Below are 17,414 nucleotides of genomic sequence, written 5' to 3'. Positions count from 1 at the left end.
CTGTTCGCTGCTCTGGCACCCCAATGGTGGAACAAGCTCCCTCACGATGCCAGGACAGCGGAGTCAATCACCACCTTCCGTAGACACCTGAAACCCCACCTCTTTAAGGAATACCTGGGATAGGATAAAGCAATCCTTCTAACCCCCCCCCCTCCCCCCCCAAAAAAGATATAGATGTACTATTGTAAGTGGTTGTTCCACTGGATATCATAAGGTGAATCCACCAATTTGTAAGTCGCTCTGGATAAGAGTGTCTGCTAAATGACGTAAATGTAAATGTAAACAACCTCTAAAATCTTCCTTGATACACTGTTTAGGATGTGTCATAAAGTACACGTAGTTGACCTTAAGGAAAGATAAGATGATTCTGCTAAGTGCCTTGGAACAATGGTTTATTGGGCCTCTGGGTTCAACCAAGGGTCATATTCTTTAGGCACCAAATGGAAAGAAAACAAACTGAAACAGGGAGGGACTACCTGAACTTGTCCAATAAGAAACTCTTGTTTTCATTTTCTGTTGCAAAACGTTTTGCTACAGTGTGCATCAATGAATATGACACAGGAGTCAGCTGACAACAGGTGCACTCATTGCAGACACTGTAGAACTGTACAGTACTTCCCCACATCTGATAGGCACGCCCACAATACAGGACAAACCATAACATGTTAGTCACTGCTATTACTGTTGTGACCAGGGATATGAGAACACTCATGATAGGAGGGAAATTATGTCCACATCAGTTCTGAATTTGGTGCAAGTGCAGGCCTTTGAAACATATGTAATATTGTTTGAAAACCCATAAGCAGTGAGTGCCCTGGCCTGAAATAAACCTAAACAAAATTACATATTTGGGGAACTAGCCTAGGGTCAAATATGCTCTGTAATGTTCATTAGAAACAACCTGCCAATCAATATTGCACAATCTAGCCTTATCAATCATCGTTTGACATTTTATCAATTGAGGTATGTTCCAATCACAGGTGAACTGTTTCATAAGACATGGACAGATGCTCCTGTCCTGTGTTGTTATTCCGTCTATCAATGAGTACATCGAGCAAACCAATTCATTTTAACAACTGTTTTACGTAAGTGTGCAAGCTTTCTCCCAGTGATATCAATCAAATAACATGTTGTGTCCTAACCCAGCATGCTATTGATTGCAGGTGTGGTGTTTCTAACATACGCAGCGTCACTTTTGACAGATTATGTTGACAGATTTTATGGACTGTCGCTTGCTGCGGTGGAAAGTGTACTGTGCCAATCAACTTTCAAGTGGAGACCAAGAGAATATCCCTAATTTACATTTTCCAATATTCCATTTAATTTGGTAACTGTCTAGTATTTTATGAATCAATATTTCAGATATTTATGAGTATCTTTTTGTTCCACAAAATAATATAAAATAGTGTAACTATCTATAGTCCTTAATTCATCTTTACTTGGGTAATTGGGCACCCATGGTCAGTGAGGGCCAAAGGAATATCCAGAATTAGTTTATGGATAGTGTAATGTATGATTTTTTCTAGGCCCACCCCACAAACTTCCAAGTGAATTAGCCTACAATGATAATCAGCTGCCTATTTGATTGCAAAGTAATCTTTGAGGAAACACAGCACACAACATTGTAATAAAAAAGAGGACTGAGCATAACTGTAAAACAGCAGCTGATTAGGAGGCGAGACTTGCACAAGGGATCCACAATTTACGTCACCAAGGCTATATAACGAAGTTAACTTCTGACTTTAGCAGAAACCTCACTGCTGACTGATAAGCCTTACAGAGCTTCATAAATTCAGATACTCAATCGACTCTGTACCACAAGCACAACATAACTCTGGAAGAGCTCAACAAAGAAACAGAACGCAAGTCCAATCAATATGACCGGAAAAGGTACTTCATATTTCTGCCATTTCATTTTGTACAAATGAGACATTATCCTATGCTAAACTGACCGACTAAACGATTACTTTCTTTTCTCTCCAGATCTAACTGCCGTTCTGGACTGTGCGCATCAGCTGCGTAAAGTTGGAGACGGCCTCACTAGTGACGTCCTGGACTGGAGATCCAAATTGTTGGAAATATTGACAACCCATTACAAGAACATAATCAAAGTGAAGTGAGGAACTTCAACCCACTCACTGAAGATCACGGAAACAAGAAGACGGAATACTAACTCGTGCCTGAGGGCAACGGTTTTGTTAACCATGCTGTGGGCAGGATGGAGGGTTCCAGTTCACCCTCTGTGATTCAGGGGTGCATTTGCAGCCACCTAAGGTGAAGTCAAGAGGATACTCTGCCTGGACCTGGCCCACAATCAATGCCAAGGTGGCTGGTGCTCCCCACGAAGTCATGGAGAGACTGAACAGTGAACCTGTGACATTGTAATGGCAAAACCAGTGGACCACCATGTGTTGTTTGACATTTGGCCAGTGGTGGAAAAAGTACCCAATTATCATACTTGAGTAAAAGTAAAGATACCTTAAAAGAAAATGACTCTAGTAAAAGTGAAAGTCACCCAGTGAAATACTACTTGAGTAAAACTTCAAAAGTATTTGGTTTTAAATATACTTAAGTATCAAAAGTAAATGGAATTGCTCAAATGTAAAATAGTATCAAAAGTAAAAGTATAAATAATTTAGAATTCATTATATTAAGCAAACCGATTTTGTTTTTTAAATGTACAGATAGCCAGCGGCACACTCTAACACTCAGACATAATTTACAAACTAAGCATTTGTGTTTATTGAGTCTGCCAGATCAGAGGCACTAGGGATGACCAGGGATGTTCTCTTGATAAGTGTGTGAATTGAACCATTTTCCTGTCCTGCTAAGCATGCAAAATGTACTTCTGGGTGTATGGAGTAAAAAAAACATCATTTTCTTTAGGAATGTAGTAAGGTAAAAGTTGTCAAAAATATAATTAGCAAAGCAGATACCCCAAAAAACAACTTTCAAGTATTTTTACACCACTGCATTTGGCAGACCTGTGGCCAGTCATATGGACGAGCCGACTCAAAAAGGAGGTCCAGAGCCAAAAAAAACTATCATACAAAGTGTGATGAAACAAATTATTATCTGTTGTTGGGGACAAGTGTCCTATCATGTTCAACTACATGGAGACCAGAGTGGCCTTCAAAGTGCTTTAATGTGTTGTGTTATGTGAGGCCAGAGGCCTAGGAGTTATTTTTGCTTCCATTAATTACTACATGTGCCACTAAAAGCTGTGTTCAAAAACTGCATCTTGTGAAGTTAGTTATCCATTGTTAGTGTTTTTGATTTTCATGTTAAAAGAAGAAGAAAAAAAGTCAGACAACAGTCCTTTTTACACTTTGTTGTAGTACAATCAATCTGGAGGCGTCTGTTTTGAGTACTGGTAATTCATTCAAGGAATTATCATACAAAGGCGGCAGATAAAGACAGGGGCGCTACACAGTGCTAAATTCAGGCACTTAAAAGATCCATCCTTTATTGTGTGGTAAAAAAAAAAAAAAAAAGCTTACAGAAGATCCCTTTCATTACGCTGTACATTAACTGATCAAATTTGATATTATAGTCAGTTCCTCTCAGGAAATCCATACTATATAATCATCCCCATCCAATCCCTCCACCATACTTTGTCTGTACACCCTCCAGATGAGTCAAATGCTCAAGGTAGAAGTTAACCCTAACCACAGATCTAGGATCAGATAACCCTTCCCCCTGTCCTAACCTTTAGGCAGATCAAATAGAAATCTGACCCTGTATCAGTAGTTAGGGCCAACTCCTAGTGATGAATAGTACAACCAACTAGCAGGCATTAAAGAGAAAATAAAAAAGCCCAAACCATGAATGAAGACCAACTAAATATGAATGTAATCATGTGAATTATATTAAAGCAATAGAAATTGTCTCAGTAGAAAATAAAATACACATATTATGGCATAAAATCAAAAGCGTTAAGATTATACTGCCAGAGAGGGACACATATAAAATACAATTAGCCCGTTTTAGATATTTCTTCTACCCAGTCATATGCCACAATATCTTTTTTTTTCTCAATACACTAACTAAATGACATAGATATTTAGCCAATTTGAGAGAATTTATTTCTTGGAAACTGTACCTCTTCAAAACATGACTTTGCACACATGTACACCCGAAACCAGTTTGCCTGCAAAGAGGAGACGTGCAATGTCTGGAATAGGATGATAGAGTTGCAGAGAATAGTCTCCCATCTGAAACGGATGGTAAGCACAAGCTACGATTCTTTAGTACATGGAGAGGGGGACATAAAGTAAAACTGAACAGGAATAAAGCATGCACTGGTTGGTACCCTGAACAAAATAAATGGTGCTCGGAATTCAACTTCAATGTTTTTTCTGTTTGTTTTTACAAATAGTAAACTCTTCTATATCCCGTGTTGAATGTGCAAAATGGTTTGGAGATGGTTAACATTTATTAACAACAAACAGACGTGAGATCTATAGGCCCGTGAGATCTATAGGTCATGTCTAAAAACCTCCTCAAAGTGACTAAACGCAAAAGAAAAGACAAAAAGAATTACTTATGTTCTGTATGGTCATATCAGCTCATCATGGTAGGTCTGGGCCATGATGGTCAAGCAAAACCTGGCGGTTTTAAAAGTTCCTCCTAAAAGGAAGGACACAGACCTGGGTGGATGCCAGCTACTGACGCAAGTGCTTAAAGTTACACTAGGTCTCACAGTGAACAGAAAGGCCACAACCCAAATGGCACCCCATTTCCTATGTAGTGCCTACTTTTGATCAGAGCCATTAGGGCCCTGCTCAAAAAGTGCCCTATATTAGGGAACAGGGTGCCATTTGGGACGAACCCACAGGGTACTTGATGTCAACCAACTGGCCAGGAGATAACAGGACAGTGACTCCGAGAGGTCAGGGGTCACAGCACTGCCAATACAGAGGGAGAGCCGTGCTTTATGATCTTCATCGTCGTCTTCATCACTGCCAACACCATCATCATCATCCTCGTTGTCGTCATATCAGAACATGGGAGATCTGAGAGCTCTGAGCCCCAGAGGTCTGTAGTGTTTTTTAAAGTTCCGTCTCACGTTGGTTTCCGGTAGGGCTTCATTTGGTGAAGGCGGCAACCACAGCCCACAGCAGCTCGTTAGCGTTGGCCTTGGTGCTCTCCGCCTCTGGCTCCAGGTCTAGCAGCAGACGTACCCTCTTCATGGCCAGGTCATACTGTTCGTCCAGCAGCGGGGCGAAGGCGTTCTCTAGCACGTCTGACGAGTGGGCCAGGAAGATCAGGGCCAGCACGCGCTTGTCGAAGCGCCCCGGATCGTTCACCCACTTGTCCAGGACGGACTCCTGGACCTTCTTGACCAGCCGCTGTTTAATGGTGTCGTTGGTCAGTGGGTGTGTGGTCATGTCGAAGAGGAGGAAGTTCTGTTTCTCTGTGGTCAGAACGCCTTTCTCGACCAGGTTCTTGGCCAGACGTTCACGGACATTCCTCAGCTGGTAGTGCAGCTTCAATGGGTTCCACGTCTCACCTGGACAACAAAACAAATTACGGGTAATTTCTGTACAATTTTACTTGGAAACCTAATAGGCTAGCTATTGTTTAAAAATAATATCAAGACAAACACATTTCATTTCAAACAGGACTGGGATGGGGAGGGGGCACCGTGTGGTAATATCAAATAATCATGATGATAATAAAGAACAAAACACTAAGAACGGAAGACAGGCAGATATAGCACAAAAAATACAGTAGTTTAAAATAGGGGGAGTAATGGCTTCTCACCGCTCAGCAGCTCTATCCAGCTCTGGACTGTCTCTGGGGGCTGGGTGTCTTTGACATGCTTCAGAGCCTCGTCCAGCAACATGTCTCCTGTAGGGGCGGCTGACTTACAGATAACCTGACAAAATAGATATCAGTTTTTATTTTTTTTTAAAGGTTGATTTCACACACACAACAAAACCTTACTGTAACATTGGGATACACACACATAAGTATAAACTGCTAGAGTTGGCAGACTCTACTGGTCTACCACATTACAATACCACACACAAACGGCAGGTAGCCTAGCGGTTAAAACCATGGATGATGAAAGCATTCCACTGGGATGCTGGCCTATGTTGACTCCAAAGCTTCCCACAGTTGTGTCAGGTTGGCTGGATGTCCTTTGGGTGGTGGACCATTCTTGATACACACGGGAAACGGTTGAGCATGAAAAACCCAGCCGCATTGCAGTTCTTGACACAAACCTGGTACCTTCTACCATACCCCGTACAAAAGGCACTTAAAATCCTTTGTCTTGCCCATTCACCCTCTGAATGGCACACATACAAAATCTGTGTCAAAATTTTCTCAAGGCTTAAAAATCCTTCTTTAACCCATCTCCTCACCTTTATCTACACTGATTGAAGTGGATTTAACATATGATTTCCATAATGGATCATAGCTTTCACCTGGATTCACCTGGTTAGTCTTGGAAAGAGCAAGTGTTCTTAATGTTATGTACAATCAGTGTATAAGCAAGTGGGTTTGTAGGCTGTTGACACTTGAGAGAGAGAGGTGGAAGAGGATGTTCTGTGTGAAACAGACAGCTGTGGAGACGGCACGTTGGAAGAAGATAAGGAGTGTGTTAGACTGGCGAAAAAGGAAATAAGAGAAGTAAGGTTCCGGTGGAATCTTGTAAAACCAAGTATAGTTCTGCCTCGTTTTTAGTCCGAGTGAGGGTTTTGGACTGATGGAGTTTCCCGGGACATCTGATCAACATCTCAATACAAATCATGGATGCATTGGGTAATGTGGCATCAGTTAGGGTAACAAGAAGGTACGGTCCCTTCACATAGTATTCACGCCCCTTTACTTTTTCCACATTTTGTTGTGTTACAGCCTGAATTTGACATGGATTTTTAACAAATTGTGTCACTTATCTACACACAATAGCCCATACATTTTCAATTGGAATTTTGTTTGTAGATTTTCTTAAAAAAAAAAAAAATTAAGCACTTTTGGTGGTGATTACAGCTGGGAGACTTTTGGGGTAAGTCTAAGAGCTTTGCACACCTGGATTGTACAATATTTGCCCATTATTGTTAAAATTATTCAAGATCTGTTGTTGATCATTGCTCTGGGGGTGTGAATTCTTATGTAAATGGAATATTTCTGTATTTCATTTTCAATAAATGTGATAACATTCCTAAAAACATGTTTTCCCATTGTCATTAGTGTGTAGATGGGTGATTAAACAAATCTATTTAATACATTTTGAATTCAGACTGTAACACAACAAAAATGTGGAATGAGTCAAGGGCCAAGAACACTTCCTGAATGTACTGTAGCTGCTTAACTAACAAACCCTTGACCTGCCCATTCTGGTGTGCTGGTGTAGGAGTGGATAGGTATGGGGAGTGGCCGGTCTGCGAGACACTGTCAAAGACTATTAAATAACTCTGCATTTTATTGAATAAAAGACAATGATGTCAGATGAAACTACTTAGGAAAGAATAGTGATAAATAAATTTAAAAATGAACTGAAATGTACGACTAAATCAAATCTAATTTTATTTGTCACATGCGCCGAATACAACAGGTGTAGACCTTCCCGTGAAAAGCTTACTTACAAGTCCTTAACCAACAATGTGGTTCAAGAAATAAGAGTTAAGAAAATATTTACTAAATAAACTAAAGTAATTTTTTTTTAAAGTAACAATAAAAGCACATAACAATAATGAGGCTATGTACAGGGTGTACCGGTACTGAGTCAATGTGCGGGTGCACAGGTTAGTCAAGGTAGTTTGTACATGTAGGTAGGGGTAAAGTGACTATGCATAGATAATAAACAGTGAGGAGCAGCAGTGTAAAAACCAAGGGGTGGGGTGGGTTAACGTAAATAGTCTGGGTGGCCATTTTACTAATTGTTCAGCAGTCTTATAGATTGGGGGTAGAAGCTGTTAAGGAGCCTTTTGGACCTAGACTTGGCGGTACGGTACCGCTTGCAGAGAGAGCAGTTTATGACTCGGGTGACTGGAGTCTTTGACAATTTTTGGGGCCTTCCTCTGACACCGCCTAGTATATAGGTCCTGGATGACAGGAAGTTTGGCCCCAGTGATGTACCGGGCCGTACGCACTCCCCTCTGTAGCGCCTTACGGTCGGATGCCGAGCAATTGCCATACCAGGCGGTGACGCTACCGGTCAGGATGCTCTCGATGGTGCAGCTGTAGAACTTTGAGGATCTGGGGACCCATGCCAAATCTTTTTAGTCTCCTGTCTGGGAGAAGGTGTTGTCATGCCCTCTTCACGACTGTCTTGGTGTGTTTGGACCATGATAGTTTGTTGGTGATGTGGACACCAAGGAACTTGAAAAACTCAACATGCTCTACTACAGCCCCGTCGATGTTAATGGGGGCCTGTTCAGCACGCCTTTACCTGTCGTCCACGATAATCTCCTTTGTCTTGCTCACATTGAGGGAGAAGTTGTTTTCCTGGCACCACACTGCCAGGTCTCTGACCTCCCTATGGGCTGTCTCATCATTGTCGGTGATCAGGCCTACCACTTGTGTCGTCAGCAAACTTAATGATGGTGTTGGAGTCGTGCTTAGCCACGCAGTCGTGGGTGAACAGGGAGTAAAGGAGGGGACTAAGCGCACACCCGAGGGCCCCCGGTGTTGAGGATCAGCGTGGCAGATGTGTTGTTGCCTACCCTTACCACCCTGGTGGAGGCCCGTCAGGAAGTCCAGCATCGACTTGCAGAGGGAGGTGTTTAGTCCCAGGGTCCTTAGCGTAGTGAAGAGCTTTGTGGGCACTACGGTGTTCAACGCTGAGCTGTAGTCTATGAACAGCATTCTCACATAGGTGTTCCTTTTGTCCAGGTAGGAAAGGGCAGTGTGGAGTGCGATTGAGATTGCATCATCTGTGGATCTGTTGGGGCAGTATGCGAATTAGAGTGGGTCTAGGGTTTCCGGGATGATGGTGTTAATGTGAGCCATGACCAGCCTTTCAAAAGCACTTCATGGCTACCGATGTGAGTGCTACGGGGCGGAGGCCATTGAGGCAGGTTACCGTCGCTCTCTTGGGCACAGGGACCATGGTGGTCTACTTGAAACGTGGATATTACAGACTCGGTCAGCGACAGATTGAAAATGTCAGTGAAGACACGCCAGTTGGTCCGTGCATGCTCCGAGTACACGCCCTGGTAATACATCTGGCCCCACGGCCTTGTAAATGTTGACCTGTTTAAGAGGTCTTGCTCACATCAGCTACGGAGCACGTGATCACAGAGTTATCCGGAACAGCTGGTGATCTCATGCATGCTTCAGTGTTGCTTGCCTCGAAGCGAGCATACAATGCATTTAGCTCGTCTGGTAGGCTCGCGCCACTGGGCAGCTCGTGGCTGGGTTTCTCATTATAGTTTGCAAGCACTGCCACATCCTACGAGCGTCAGAGCCGGTGTAGTAGGATTCAATCTTTGTCCTGTATTGATGCTTTGCCTGTTCGATGGTTCGTCTGAGGGCATAGCGGGATTTCTTATAAGCATCCGGATTAGTGTCCCGCTCCTTGAAGGCGGCAGCTCTAGCCTTTACCTCGGTGCGGATGTGGCCTGTAATCCATGGCTTCTAGTTTGGATATGTACGTAAGGTCACTGTCAGGACGATGTCGTCAATGCACTTATTGATGAAGCCGGTGACTGAGGTGGTATACTCCTCAATGCCATTGGATGAATCCCAGAACATATTCCAGTCTGCGCTAGCAAAACAGCCCTGTAGCGTAGCATCCACGTCCATATAGAGCGAGTCACTGGTGCTTCATGCTTTTGTTTTTGCTTGTAAGCAGGAATCAAGAGGATAGAATTATGGTCAGATTTGCCAAATGGGGGGCGAGGGAGATCTTTGTACATGTCTCTGTGTGTGGAGTAAAGGTGATCTACAGTTTCCCCCCCCTTCGGTTTGCACATGTGACATGCTGGTAGAAATGAGGTAAACCGGGTTTAAGTTTTCATGCATTAAAGTCCCCGGCCACTAGGAGCACCACTTCTGGATGAGCATTTTCTTGTATGCTTTATGGGCTTATACAGCTCGTTGAGTGCGGTCTTAGTGCCAGCATCAGTTTGTGGTGGTAAATAGACAGCTATGAATGATATAGATAAACTCTTGGTAGATAGTGTGGTCTACAGCTTATCATGAGGTACTCTACCGCAGGCGAGTAATACGTTGAGACTTCTTTAATATTAGACATTGTGCATCAGCTGTTATTGACAAATAGACACACAACTCCACCCTGTCTTACCAGACGTAGCTGCTCTGTCCTGCCGCAACTTTATGTACAAAATAAGTTAAACAAATAGCACAGTTGGGTAGGAGTCCGTAAAACGGTAGCCATCCCTTCCAGCGCCATTATCAATGTAGACCAATAAGTGTACTTCAACAACCTATTTAATACCAATGTTTGTACCTTATTTTTACGGTTGCTTTTATAATTATTTATGTTTATGACTTTTTTATTATGGTTTTGTCTCTTTTCCCAGCCATAGGCAAGAGATGGGTTGGTGGGGTTGTGGGGGAGAGGGTAGATGGAAAATTGGGTGAGGGGTGAGGTTAAAAGTGGGTGGGTAATTAAAAAAAATCCTGTAGGATGAATTACTATTACGTCACTGTGCGGGAATAATTGTGAAAACATAATAGCATTTTTTTGTTTTTGTTTTATTTGGGGGTTTGTGTGTACGTGGAGCCGAAGAAATGTGCTTTGTTCCTCAAAAAGATATCAGAATGTAATGTGCCGTGTGTGGCTCTTCAATGCAAGGCGCCAATCAAGGGGGATTATCTCTGGGGTGGTGCTGGAAGTGAATGCAGATGTCGACTGACCAGTATAGTGGATGGAGTGAAGAAGTTTACTCCTTCCATACTAGAGGTCGACCGATTAATCGGAATGGCCGATTAATTAGGGACGATTTCATGTTTTCATAACAATCGATAATCGTTATTGTTGGCCACCGATCTGCCAAATGTTTTATTTTTTATTTTATAAATATTTTTTAACTAGGCAAGTCAGTTAAGAACACATTCTTATTTTCAATGACGGCCTAGGAACGGTGGGTTAACTGCCTTGTTCAGGGGCATAACGACAGATTTTTACCTTGTCAGCTCGGGGATTCAATCTTGCAACCTTACGATTAACTAGTCCAACGCTCTAACCACCTGCTTTACATTGCACTCCACGAGGAGCCTGCCTGTTACACGAATGCAGTAAGAAGCCAAGGTAAGTTGCTAGCTAGCATTAAACTTATCTTATAAAAAACAATCAATCATAATCACTAGTTAACTACACATGGTTGATGATATTACTAGTTTATCTAGCCTATCCTGCATTGCATATAATCGATGCGGTGCGCATTCGCGAAAAAGGACTGTCTTTGCTCCAACTTGTACCTAACCATAAACATCAATGTCTTTCTTAAAATCAATACACAAGTATATATTTTTAAACCTGCATATTTAGTTAATATTGCCTGCTAACATGAATTTATTTTAACTAGGGAAAATGTGTCACCTCTGCAACAGAGTCAGGGTATATGCAGCAGTTTGGGCCGCCTGGCTCGTTGCGAACTGTGTGAATACTATTTCTTCCTAACAAAGACATCCAACTTCGCCAAACGGGGGATGATTTAACAAAAGCGCATTTGCGAAAAAAGCACAATCGTTGCACGACTGTACCTAACCATAAACATCAAAGCCTTTCTTAAAATCAATACACAGAAGTATATATTTTTAAACCTGCATATTTAGCTAAAAGAAATCCAGGTTAGCAGGCAATATTAACCAGGTGAAATTGTGTCACTTATCTTCTGTTCATTGCACGCAGAGTCAGGGTATATGCAACGGTTTTGGCCGCCTGGCTCGTTGCGAACTAATTTGCCCGAATTTTACGTAATTATGACATAACATTGAAGGTTGTGCAATGTAACAGGAATATTTAGACTTATGGATGCCACCCGTTAGATAAAATACGGAACGGTTCCGTATTTCACTGAAAGAATAAACGTGATAGTTTCCAGATTCTACCATATTAATGACCTAAGGCTCGTGTTTCTGTGTGTTATGTTATAATTAAGTCTATGATTTGATAGAGCAGTTTGACTGAGCGATGGTAGGCACCAGCAGGCTCGTAAGCATTCATTCAAAACAGCACTTTCATGCGTTTTGCCAGCAGCTCTTCGCAATGCATTGCGCTGTTTATGAGTTCAAGCCTATCAACTGCCAAGATTAGGCTGGTGTAACCGATATGAAATGGCTTGCTAGTTAGCGGGTGCGCACTAATAGCGTTTCAAACGTCACTCGCTCTGAGACTTGGAGTAGTTGTTTCCCTTGCTCTACATGGGTAACGCTGCTTCGAGGGTGGCTGTTGTCGATGTGTTCCTGGTTTGAGCCCAGGTAGGAGCGAGGAGAGGGACGGAAGCTATACTGTTACACTGGCAATACTAAAGTGCCTATAAGAACATCCAATAGTCAAAGGTATATAAAATACAAATCGTATAGAGAGAAATAGTCCTAGAATTCCTATAATAACTACAACCTAAAACTTCTTACCTGGGAATATTGAAGACTCATGTTAAAAGGAACCACCAGCTTTCATATGTTCTCATGTTCTGAGCAAGGAACTTAAACGTTAGCTTTCTTACATGGCACATAATGCACTTTTACTTTCTTCTCCAACACTTTGTTTTGCATTATTTAAACCAAATTGAACATGTTTCATTATTTATTTGAGGCTAAATTGATTTTATTGATGTATTATATTAAGTTAAAATAAGTGTTCATTCAGTATTGTTGTAATTGTCATTATTACAAATAAATAAAAATCGTCCAATTAATCGGTATCGGCTTTTTTTGGTCCTCCAATAATTGGTATCGGCGTTGAAAAATCATAAATCGGTCGACCTCTATTCCATACTATTGTTCTTTGATGAACAGTCTCTCCCTTCACATATAAAGTTAGGCTTTATGAGATATTCTGTAAGAGCTTTCGTGCCAAATTGCTTCAAGTATGATAAATGCAAAATATTTGGTCATGTGGTAAGTGTATGCAGATGGGAAGAGTATTGTATGCCAGAGGTGAAATGTGGTGATGAATATGCTTCCGTTCAGCCAGGGGCCATCCCCAAACTGTTTCCACAAAGTTGGAAGCACAGAATCATCTAGATTCTGGAATGTCATTATATGCTGTAGCGTTAAGATTTCCCTTCACTGGAACTAAGGGGCCTCGCTGAACCATGAAAAACAGCCCCAGACCATTATTCCTCCTCCACCAAACTTTACAGTTGGCACTATGCATTCGGACAGGTAGCGTTCTTACCCTAGAGAACACGTTCCCAATGCTCCAGAGTCCAATGGTGGCGAGCTTTACACCACTCCAGCCAACGTTTGGCATTGCGCATGGTGATCTTAAGCTTGTGGCTGCTCGGCCATGGAAACCTATTTCTTGAAGCGCCCGATGAACAGTTATTGTGCTGACGTTACTTCCAGAAGCAGTTTGGAACTTGGTAATGAGTGTTGCAACTGAAGACAGACAATTTTTACGCGCTGTGCGGTTCAGCACTCGGCGGTCCCGTTCTGTTAGCTTGTGTGGCCTATCACTTCACGGCAGAGCCATTGTTGCTCCTAGATGTTTCCACTTCACAATAACAGCACTTACAGTTGACCAGGGCAGCCATTTAACGAACTGACTTGTTCGAAAGGTGGCATCCTATGACGGTGCCACGTTGAAAAAGTCACTGAGCTCTTCAGTAAGGCCATTCTACTGCCAATATTTGTCTATGGAGATTGCATGGCCGTGTGCTCGATTTTATACACCTGTCAGCAAAGGGTTTGGCTGAAATAGCCGAATCCAATCATCTGAAGGGATGTCCACATACTTTTGTATATATAGTGTATTACATGTTAAAAAGGTGGACTTTGTATAATGTATTGCAATGGTCATAAACTGTACAGCGGAGATGTGGAGAAGGAGAAGGAATCTGAGAAAATGTGCATCATTGTGAGTGCGGCTGAATGTTTTTGGACATTGTGATTTCAGAACTGAGGCCTTCGAAGGAATCCTGCTGAAGACTGTTCCACCCTCACAAGACCCTGAGCCTGTGTAGGGTTTGTGTGTTTTGGATTGGACTGTGACTGAAGGAGTTGGATGGGTTTTGTTTGAAGAAATGGCCCACCACCCCCTTTTCCCGCAATGGATAAAAGAAATAAACAAAAAAATGACTACTCCGTACAGCAGGTGGCGGCAATACACCGTATAGGTTGTAGTCTGCCAATAAGACTCAAATAATAAGAAAAAGACGCAAGCACAGTTAGAACAATGAGCCAGAACAATGAGCCAGATCTTTCACTGGATGCGAAGCATCCGGTTGGCATTACCGCTGACGAGAGGAAACCCAGTGGCAAAAGATGGAGCGAGATGGATTTTGGCCGACATTCTGGAAATGTTCTCATCGACGAAACATCTGATCTCAATACAGTTCTCTGTTAACAAAACTAGAATCTATTACAAAGAGAGTGGACTAAGTTTCATGGACTACTGCCTTTGCCGAAGTAAAAAATAAAATAAATGGTGTTGTTTAGAAGGAGTGCAAGGGCGAATTGAGTTATTGCACACGCGCACTTCAGAGTAGGCATTGCCTAACAGAAATATACAAATACTCGCTAGCTCATGCTTTGCTATGCCCACTTCCTTGCTTGTTCTGCTTTTTAATGATTCATACTCCCTTTGGAAACAACAGGCTGTGGTGGGGAGCAATGGCAGAAGCATTGTGTGATTCTGGGGCGCGAGTAAAATTGGTGAGAATGAGTGTGGACGACGGTGAAGAGTGCAGTAAAAAGGCCTCAAGTTGGAAATGAGCAGAAGTTTGTTGGAGTGCGATTCACCAGCATGTTTTTTTTTGGGTGACCCGTTTGCGGTCTCAGAGATCGTGAAGGACGAATTGGGAAAAGTGGAATTGGTCAGAGTGACCAGGCGCGGTATGATGTTGATTTTGTGTGTGTCAAAAGAACAAAAGCTCTATCGACCTATGATGTGGAAAGCCATGATTTTCTGAGTAGAGCACTGATTAAAAAGGTGTCATCTCGGGTGTCTCGTTGGATAGAGGCTTCATGGTTTAGGGAGAACATTCCAGGAGTGGTAGGCGCATGTCGCTTGACCCGAATGATAGACCGGTAGAAGGTGGAAAGTCTATCGGCTTTACTGTCGTTTGATGAAGTGATTCTCCCGACTCAAGTAAAACTTAGGTATGTGAGATATGCGGTGAGACCGTATGTACAAAAACCACTGCAGTGTTACAATTGTAAAAGGTTTGCAGAAGGAATTACATGTCATTGGTGAAGAGTCTGAGAAAGCATGGTGCTGCAATTGTGGTGGGAACCACATTCCCAAGTTCCTGGAGTGCCCTGTAAGGGTGAAGAAGGTCGCAGTATCTAGGATCAGGGCATGCTCCAGAAGGTCTCCTTTGTGGAGGCAGTACAAATAGCTGAAGGAGCGAGTGGAGATTAAATGGTTGTGGATGCCCCACAGCCTGTAGTGAGATGGTGTTCATCAGAGGGATCCTGAAATACTAATAGTGAAGAAAGTGGACTGTTGCATTTTTGCACAATTGATAAATTGCACTGGACAAACTAATATATATAAAAAAATATATGAAACTAGGCATCATTGTTTAGGTGGCAAAAATATTTTGGGATCTCCAGGACCCCAGGACTGAAACGGTGCAGGGAATGTTGAATGTAGATGTTCCCCCGTCTCAGGCTCCCGGGCCTGTGTAGGGATCTGAGTAGACATTTGAGTCTGACTGAAGGAGTACATTTTTTTTCCTTTTAGAATACTAGGAGTATGTTTTATTTTCACCTATTATTTCTGTTTGAAAGTTTCTCAGTTTTCAACCTATCCAGTAGGTGGCGGCATGCACATCTAATACTTGTTTGCGAATCACCATAATACCATGGAAGAAGATGACAGGCTGTGGTCTATCTTGGGTTAGTTAAAATCTATATTTGACACAAGTGTGGTAACCAAGTTAATCAGTGTGTATTACTCACCTTTCTGGCCAGTAGGCTTTTCCTCCTCATGCCACACGCCTCTAGCTGCAGTCTCCCTCTCAAAGCCAGTTCGATGAGCATACAACCTCGGAGACCAGAAGAAATGCAGTCATTCCAGAATGAAGTGTAGCCCTGTTGGAGGAAAAAAAAAAAGTCAAGCATTTGGTGAATGCTTCACATGACGGCACGTCCTGGTTAAATTAAGCAAACATCCTGCTGATGACAGAAGTGACACGCACAAAGTGACACGTTTGAAAACCTTTATACCACGTCAAAACAACTGGGAACGCGGAAATCTCCAACTTCGAAGAGTTCAAGACAACTGGGAACTCGGGAAAAAACGAGCTTCGAATGGAAAACAATAGTTTTAAACGGTCATCCAACTCGGAAATTCGGGCATTTTTCTAGGGTTCCGACTTCCCGACCACTGACGTTATGATTTTACCTCGTTCCCGCCCCCAAGTTCCCAGTTGTATTGAAAGCACTATTAGTTTGCTATGTTGAATAGACATATGACATGACGGTAAAGCTAGCTAGCTAACGTAGGAAAAGCGCATTAGCTTAGCTAGCTATGTTAGCACATAACGTAAGCTGGTTGGAACGTAAATAAACAGCTACTGTAGCTAGCTAACGTTATAGCAACATGCTAACGACGATAACACCATACCTCTCGATCTTTCAATCCCAATAGCAACACTTCTTCCATCAACGTCAGTCGAGTTTCTTTGGAGTCTCCTTTCTCATCCTCTTCCTCTTGACGTGGCTCGTAGTCCTCATCATCAGACCCCCTCTCCTTATCGGCAGCTGCATTGCGAGAGGCCTCGGTCCTCCTCTGCACCAGGCCCGAACTTCGCTGTGTTAGGGAAGTCATACTCTGGATGCACGTCCCAACAACAGGTAAATACAAATTATTTGGTATCTCCTGAAGGTTTTAGTGTTTCCGATGCATAAATAAAACCCAGTCGATCGTAAAATTGGGTGTATATTGAATGAATATTCGAATAACTACAACAGCAAACCTGCAACAGATTTCCACTTCAATACTTTCCACTTCCTGACCCAATATGGCGACACGTGATGAATGGATACACGTGATGACGTCAGATGAGGATGTGCCTCTAGCTTTCTCTCTCTCTCTCTCTCTCTCTCTTCCACACACACACAAGGCATAAACATGGTTGAGTGGGCATACTAAAGTCCATAGACTATTGTAGGTTGTAATACATGATGTTGATTGTACAGGCAGTAGGTCCTTGTTTTTCATGTTGTGATGCAAACTCCATTGTCTTCTGAGCTCTCAACATTCTGCAAAACATGTATTACTGATGCATTCACCCATGTCTTTTTATTTTAGTTCCATTCGT

The 17,414-nt window shown here is 42.5% G+C and overlaps 1 protein-coding gene across 3 annotated transcripts; it reads right to left on the bottom strand.

The window, feature by feature from the left end:
• Positions 1-3,436: 3,436 nt before the first annotated feature.
• On the bottom strand, positions 3,437-17,132 carry LOC106561827 (Golgi phosphoprotein 3). 3 transcript variants are annotated; one of them, XR_006757103.1, is made up of 5 exons: positions 16,718-17,132; positions 16,051-16,182; positions 5,767-5,881; positions 4,840-5,512; positions 3,437-4,731 (listed from the first exon to the last, which is right to left on the bottom strand). XR_006757103.1 is itself a non-coding variant. In XM_014126093.2 (4 exons), exons 1-4 carry the CDS (start codon positions 16,919-16,921, stop codon positions 5,088-5,090), a joined length of 876 nt encoding a protein of 291 aa, XP_013981568.1. In that variant the 5' UTR covers positions 16,922-17,132; the 3' UTR covers positions 3,437-5,087. The 3 variants fall into 3 exon arrangements, 1 of the variants encoding a protein (XP_013981568.1); XR_006757102.1 differs by having other exon boundaries at positions 3,437-4,734; positions 4,843-5,512; XM_014126093.2 differs by having other exon boundaries at positions 3,437-5,512.
• Positions 17,133-17,414: the final 282 nt, after the last annotated feature.

Source organism: Salmo salar, chromosome ssa01 (genome assembly GCF_905237065.1).
Source record: "Salmo salar chromosome ssa01, Ssal_v3.1, whole genome shotgun sequence".
NCBI classification, from domain to species: domain Eukaryota; kingdom Metazoa; phylum Chordata; class Actinopteri; order Salmoniformes; family Salmonidae; genus Salmo; species Salmo salar.
The sequence above is the reverse complement of the archived record's forward strand: the minus strand, read 5'-3'. Positions and strand labels throughout refer to the sequence as shown.

What these genes read in the sequence shown, in the direction of transcription:
- LOC106561827 (XM_014126093.2), bottom strand. Translation starts at nt 16,921, where the DNA reads ATGACTTCCCTAACACAGCGAAGTTCGGGCCTGGTGCAGAGGAGGACC. An exon ending in TGGGATTGAAAGATCGAGAG is followed by an intron (nt 16,183 to 16,717) that starts GTATGGTGTTAT and finishes TTCCTCCAACAG; the next exon opens with GGCTACACTTCATTCTGGAA. An exon ending in AAAGCCTACTGGCCAGAAAG is followed by an intron (nt 5,882 to 16,050) that starts GTGAGTAATACA and finishes CTATTTTGTCAG; the next exon opens with GTTATCTGTAAGTCAGCCGC.